Raw genomic sequence first — 7,464 nt, forward strand, 5'->3', positions numbered from 1 at the left:
AGGGATTAATCAATTCAAAATACGTGTTGACAAAAGCTACAATGGTTATGATGAGGGGGAGAAGTGATCATGGAGGCTATGGGCAAAGAAGGGTGTGGTACCATGTGCATTAAATAGACGGCACACGATTTTGCAAAGGGTTTCCTTCTATAATCCCCTTCCTTGTCTCCTTTCTGTAGGGTCCCAAAGTCAAGGCTCCTAGAGGCAATTTGCATATTGTAAAGCACCATGTTAAATGCTTGCAATCAGATTCTGGCTTCAACTATGAGTGTATGGGAAATGCTGATAGTGGCAGTGCAACAATCCAAAGGTAGGTGTGGGTGCCTAGGTGTAGAGGTGAGAAATAGGTGAGCATTAGCCAAGACAACTTCTTGCTCATCATTAGCTTTCTTGAACTAGAAACACCTGAGAATCCTTATTTAAAATGGCTATGGTCACTAACCATGCCTTGACATGAGAGCATCGGTCAAGACAACTTTTTCTCACGTGTCATTGTCCTTCTTCAACAAGAAACAAGAGGGCCAAAATTCCCTAATGATGAACAATTGAAAATAAGAAATCCCTAATGATAGTTTGAATGTAGAACATTCAGGCTATATAGAAACCTAGATGCTAGTCAACAGGAGTTTCTTTTTGCTCGGATTCAAAATATGTGTATCGCTTCCACAACCCAAACGAATCCCCACAATGGAAGTGCAAGTGTTTGTGCATCCGTTGCGCGAGACAGCCACAGATGCTCTCATTGTTGCCAGCAGGTCGGGAGTGAATCGCATGTCCGTGCCACACACAGTCGTTGCAGATACGCAGCGCTTCTGCGATTGGCTGATCGATGTGCTTGGTGCCCAGTATGTGCTTGGTGTTCCGCGGAGAAGGTGGATTGGTATCCGGTTCCAGCGGTTTCCATGCTCGATTCATTGATCGATTACATGCACGCTGGCGTCGTGCATGCTCGCGCACCGGAGAAGTCGCAAGGTATCGTGGTTTTTAACTCTCTTCTGGTTGTTTGCTTGTGAGATCGGTCTTTGGATCTCACTTTTTATTGGTTCATTTTGTGTATTACAGGCATAGAAGAGCATGAAACACCAGCGGTTGCTAATCTCGCCAGAGGTGAGAAATTTTCAGACTCCACTGAAGAAAGGTAAAGATTTCCGACTCTAGCTTTCATTTCCCCTTCTTGTGGTCTGTCAGAAAGGGCATTCGTGCTGGAATACCGGAACGTGGACAATGTCCACACTTTGCATCAGGCGTTGACGTACATATTGGAGGGGGAAGGTTATGCTCCAGTTGCCGGCCTCTTCCAGTCTGGCTGGGGGGAGACCAGGACGGTGTGTGAATTGTGGCGGCAAGGGGTATGGGTTGTGTATTGTTCGTTTGCATCTGGGAGTGGCTATCCCAAAAGGTCCTGGATTGCAGATTGGTTCTGTCAAGAAGCAAACCAGCGTCTCCGCACTTTTGAGGGCGTACCAGGGCAGCTGGAGTGCATGAACTTCTCTTTGGCTTACTTCATTGCATGCCTTACAGTATTGTCAGACATGGTCAGGAATGGGGAAACCAAACAAGGAATTTGTGACGAAGATGAGGAAATACGGCCAGGACTATTGGGAGAAAGTGAAAGGGACGATGAAGCAACTTCTGGAAGGGATAGCACCCCGTCTCAAAGATGTGGCAGGAAGCCAGGATAAGGAGCTTATATGGGCCAGCTGGGAAAAGGAGGCTAAAATGATATTTCTTGAGCATTTTCCAAAAGGTATTTCCCCACAAGATGGCAAGTTGCAGGTTTTATTTGTTTTTGATGAAGCTAGCCATCTGGTGAGAAATCTTGATGACCAAAACTCCTTCCCTTCCGTCAGAAGATCAGCCGGTTCCATGTCAGAATGTGGAGTTCTATCGCTGTTCATGGATACATCCTCTGAAATAACAAATTTTGCAGCTCCAGACTGGGCTGATCCATCTGACCGTGTATCTGCCGGTAAATATATGCTAGCACCTCCGATCTGGGGGTACTTCTCAGCAGATGTCTTGGAGAAGGATTTGCAGCTGCTCTTCTCCACTAGTAGAATGTTCAACAACATTGTTAGACCCTACTGGGTTGTGAGATATGGACGGCCTTTGTGGTGGGCAACTTTCAGGTCTTATTTGCCTACAGGGAAAGAACAGGATGAAGATATGAAGCAGTCTGCCTTCAAGGAGGTGTACCAACTTGCTCGCGATAAGCTGTTGGGAGGTGCTGGTAAATGGGCTGAGTACATCACTAGGCCAACTCCAGGTACCGTCATCCCAGGAGATGCTGCACTGGCTTTGTTAGGAGTCAGCATTGGGCTTGATGTTGATCCCCGTTCTAAACTAGCCTCAAAACTGGTGGCCAACAATCTCCTCACAGTTGTTTCTGTTTCTCCATCTCGCGAACTCCTGTGGACGGCATGGAGCATTGAGCCAATAGTTGCAAAGGCTGCAGCTGAGGCCATGAGCTATCTGCATAGAAAGGAAAGGAGTCGAGAACTTTATGGTGCATTAGTGACTGGGCTTGCAGCTGGCTGGATTGATAGAGGATATACAGGGGAGCTTGTAGCTAGGTTCATCCTGCTAAATGCCATGAGTGAAGCAGATCAGGGTGATGGCTGGTGCACTGTGGATGATTTCTGCAAGCACTTGGCCGGAGAGTCATTATCGGAGCTGATTCGGAAAGGAAAGCGGGAGCTGACTGAGGAGAGGCTGCTAACCAAAGCTCGATTGCATTTCAACTCATTTCACAGGATTTACAAGAAGACCTCTGATCTGACATTTGATGATGCTCTGAAGTGCTTTGAGCGCCACTGTGCAGTTAAATGTGGTAGACACACATGGGGAGTTGATTTATTGATCTTTGCCTTTACTGGTGGTGAGAATGAGGAGGTGACAATGGACAATCTAACGGTTATCTATTGTCAGGTGAAGTTGAGGAAACAGGATGGCACAGACATATGTCTCGCCAAGATTTCTCCTAAATATGCAGGGTTTGCTGTAGCATTGAAGTTGCCATATCTGAGCCTGTATATGAATGTGACGTCGGATGAACGCAAGAAAGCAAGGGCCTATCTGGTGGATTCACAGAAGATTGAATCCTCTGTGAAGAAATCTGCTTCCAAGCCCATCCAAGCTGCTCTGGAGGAGATTGAGAATGAAAGCAGTGAGCAGCCTGTGGATGATCCTATGGAGATTCAAGTAGATCAAGGGGAAAAAGTGGAAAAGAAGAGACCAGCTGTTCAGGCATGGAAAGCTTGGTTCAAAGCAGAGAGAGAGCTTCAAACTGCTATGGTTGTGAAGGGCTTGAATGCTTTCAAACTGGAGGCCAGCCTGCAGGATCAGCTTAAACAAATTGTCAAGGCTTGCAGGACTCCATTTTTCGACGACCCCAAGAATGATCTGCACAGCAAGTTACTCTCTCTCCAAGAATGCAACCTGCAAGAGAGGTTCAAAATTGAAGATCTTCTGAATTATGAGTTATGAGAGAAGGCTCGGTTCTAGTGATGAACATTGTCTTGACACCAACAGCTTTTATAGTGCGGCTATATACTCTTAGTGTGGCTATATACTCTACAGAGTGGTTTGTAATCGAACAGGCGCACAGAATCTGTAGCCTGCATATAGAAATGATTTTGGAATTTCATTCTAAATAAAGCTATGTTGTAGGTGTTTCTGGTGCTTTCAAAAACATGGTGAATGACAGAATTAGTCAGCTTCATACGAGTATCCTTAAAACTGTAATTGAGTATAAGTATATTACACTGGACATTTTCATTGCTTTATATTTTTCTTCAGACAGGTTGGAGCTTGGACAGTGGCACAAGTACAAACTTGGCGATGCTTATGGTGGTAGCAATCACTAATACACCCACGGCAAAGGCCCTTTTATGACTGCTATATGAACACACTGGAGATGACCGAATGACATGAGTCATCATGACAGGTTGGAAGCGTGCTCATTCTTTTCCATAGTGACTTTGATGCAGGCCAGCTCTTAATATAGCATCAATATGTAGGCATCAGTACCCACGTGTCCTCCCACTTCCTCTTCAGTTTGTCTCTCCTTTGGTTGCTGAATTCTCTACAAACCAGGGCAGCAACAGTCCACAGCAGAGGCACCTTGGTTCAGATCAGATCCAGGGGTGGTAAGTCCTTTTGATTTTACTGTTCTACAACAGCACGCTGCTGCATTGTATTTCAGTGTTGTTCTACTAAGCCAATGACCACTTTTCTCCTTTTCTCTCCTCTCTATCTTATGTTTAGATTATAATTCTCTGTCTGCTAGTCATTTGAGAGTAATTTCCTGCACTTTAATTCAGTTGTAAAGAGTCTAGTAATCACAGCGGTATCCGTGCTTTGGTTCAAGCCCAACAGTTGTGTTCTGGAACACAGGAAGTTCGATGCTGTGGCATGTCACACGATTCTCCCCACCAATTACTTACTCCAAAGTGACACAACTTGTTCCAACCTTGCAGCTTATAATTGTACTGTTTGAGCATACTGAAACATAGGAAGGTGATGCGGCAGCATATCGCATGATTCTACACACCAATCCATTTCTCCCAAGTTACACACAACAACTTGTGCAATCTTCAACTTACAATTGTAGCCTGATTGATTTGGTTTGAGCTGTTTGAACTTAAATTTCTTTCTTTTTCCTAAGAAAATAAGTAGCAATGCAATCGGAGAGAGGTGTGTTTGAAAACTCATTTCCAAACAAGGATGGAGCAGCAAAATTTTACGGAGTTCCTTGCAGGTATCCAAAGCACAATGTAGGCTTTGGTTCAACTCCAAGTGAGTCAGATTTAGGTCTAGATTCAAGCCTAGGTTCACAAGCCAAAGTCCCGAGTCCCTCAACCCTCTACTTCTAGAGCTCGGGATGTGACAAGCAGGTACAAAGGACAACAAGGGTCCTTCCACAAATAGTGACAAACCTCACAATGTTGTGATGCGTATGGAGATATGTCCCTGGAACAGAAGATACCATTGCACAACGGACAAATTGGACTACTGCAGCAGCGGTCACCCAGTCCTGCTTTTTATGTTTCTTCTCCTCACATATATGTTGTTTTTTGAGGATGTCACTCTTCGAAGAAAGAGATGAAGAAGTGATATGTTGCATGGTGTGGGCCGAATTACTGTGCTGCAGTGCAGAATTATATGTTGAATGCATGCATAAAGGACACAAGGAACATCAGATATCTTCATATAATTACAAGTGCTGGTATAAATGCCTGACTAACTGATTGTACATGGATACAAAAATGGATACAAATCAATGTATCATGCGACTGATATACTGCTGATGTGGGATGATGGCCACGGTAGATGTGCCCTGATCTCCATGTTGGAACCGAGGCAGATGACTACCCACTGAATGTTGTATACTAGCCACTGTTGTTCCCAGATCTACAGTAGATCTGACTAGAAGATGGCTGGATCTGTTCTGGATGTCCAGATCTTAACTATACTATGCTGTTGCAGGTAGGTGCCTCCAAGGGAGGGCTGCACTGCTGCTTGAGGATGCAGGAGGAGAGATCTAATGAGGGACGGGCAGGGGTTGCAGGCAACCAATTGCTGGAAGCCCTTGCAGCTCTGGGAGATGATGAATGAGGAGGTAGAAGGGCCTATTCATAGGTGAACAAGGGGGGTACGATGATAGGTGGTCGGCTGACCTGAATTAACTGGTCGGCCCTTTCTAGAGTGCCGACTGACCATTTTTGGTCGGCCTTCTAGGCTGGCCCTAGCCCATGTCTCGGGCCCTCTCTTGGTCCATGTTTGGCTGCTCCTTTGTCTTGAGTGGCATGCACTTTGATGCTGTATTTTCGCCCTGTTTTGACATCCCTCAGGAGGTTGTAGCTGATTGTGAGGGCTGAGCTTAGCCAGCCATTGTAGGATTGATGGATACGCTACCCTCACATGGAATTGCACATGCCAAACCACATTCAGTAGGTTACAATGGCATGGAGCATAGTGTGGTAGAGGTCAGCACCAAGTTCACGGGTTTTATTATATGTTCTTTGGTGCAATTAGGAAGGGCCATGCCCTAAAAGTATGCAACCTACAATACCTTTGGCATAGATATCTCATTTTGATTTCCTCATAGTGGTAGATGGTGAGGGGCCATCAACAGAGGGTTAGGAGAGGGTTAGGAATGATGCATATTATTACCCATGTGTTAGTACCCCTATGAAGTCAATGTCAAGGGGGGTATATGAATGTGAGAATAACATGGACAAGGTAAAACACAAAGAGAGGAAAACTATTTGGTCAATTTAAGCATGTGGGGAAGGAAGGGAGAATAAGACACACACTACGTCACCTCTAAGGATTGCTTCATACATCTGATGAGTTTTGTTTCTAGTAACTTTAACTATACCATATATGCGTAACTTTAACTATACCATATATGCGTAACTTTAACTATACCATATAGTAGTTAAATGAAAATTTATCGAACAATTTATCCAATACTAGAGACTATAAATTTATTCTTAGATTCTTTATGCCTTTATTTTCTTGTCCCACCATTCCACCTTGTAGTACCTAATAGTAGTAAGGACCCAAATTATTGTTTTACATATGAATGCGACAGTATTTTGGGATTTGTTTATGTAATTGTGATCCTCTTTGTAATCTTTAACTTGTGCCAAAGAACAAATTAGATAACCTTGAAATTCTAATTTCAAGGCTTTTGAAAAAAAAAAAAGTAATTTCAAGGTTAAGCGAGGGCTCTAAAAAATACTACCTATAGAAATCTACTTGCCAAGAGTAAACATGGCCATCACCAAAGTATGACCATGCAAGTAGCTTGTGATCTATTTTGGGAATCAATGATGCATATTCAAGATGTGAAATGCAATAAGCATCGTGAGAAGAGTCAAAGAAAGTTTGAGGTTGTAAGAGAGTGACCAACATAGTGAGGAAAATATGTTGCCCAAAGTTTATAAATTAACTTATTCTCTTGTTGCACTGACTAATTAGAATGGTATTCAAATTGTTGCATCTTTTCGTAGTATGTTGCCCAAAGTTTATAAATCAACTTATTCTCTTGTTGCACTGACTAATTCAAATAGTTGCATCTTTTCGTAGTATTCTCTATTCATATTTTGTGTGTATCATTTTGTGTGGCATTTTTATAATAGGTCATGGTGATGTATTTATTTTGATCATGTTATAATTATTTACAATTTGACCCATGGGTACATATGTAATTCTAAGGGAAGTGCAAAGCAGAATAACCTCTAGTATGTCTATCCCAAATTATTCTTAGACTTCTCAAAGTATGTGTGGAATAACTAAATAAAATTTTATTACTTATAATGGTTGTCTGGAAGAGAATGTGATGATGTCAATGATGGCACATGAGGTAGATCCTTGGTTATACCTTTGTGGGAATTAAAATAATTCTCAATCAATTCCATAGTTTCCAATATATATGAGGGCACATGAGGTAGATAC

General features: G+C 43.1%; 1 protein-coding gene across 1 annotated transcript; it reads left to right on the forward strand.

Annotated features, from left to right (window-relative positions):
• The first annotated feature begins 664 nt into the window (after nucleotides 1-664).
• Nucleotides 665-4,015, forward strand: LOC147891721 (uncharacterized). The gene is made up of 3 exons (XM_087388033.1): nucleotides 665-972; nucleotides 1,063-1,107; nucleotides 1,189-4,015. The coding sequence occupies exon 3, from the start codon at nucleotides 1,543-1,545 to the stop codon at nucleotides 3,484-3,486; it is 1,944 nt and encodes a 647-aa protein (XP_087244159.1). The 5' UTR covers nucleotides 665-972; nucleotides 1,063-1,107; nucleotides 1,189-1,542; the 3' UTR covers nucleotides 3,487-4,015.
• The last annotated feature ends 3,449 nt before the right edge of the window (nucleotides 4,016-7,464 follow it).

Source organism: Dipteris shenzhenensis, chromosome 17 (assembly GCF_047967505.1).
Source record: "Dipteris shenzhenensis isolate YYH24624 ecotype China chromosome 17, Dip_SZ_1.0, whole genome shotgun sequence".
NCBI classification, from domain to species: Eukaryota; Viridiplantae; Streptophyta; class Polypodiopsida; order Gleicheniales; family Dipteridaceae; genus Dipteris; species Dipteris shenzhenensis.

Coding starts and splice junctions, on each gene's coding strand:
- LOC147891721 (XM_087388033.1), top strand. CDS start 1,543: ATGGGGAAACCAAACAAGGAATTTGTGACGAAGATGAGGAAATACGGC.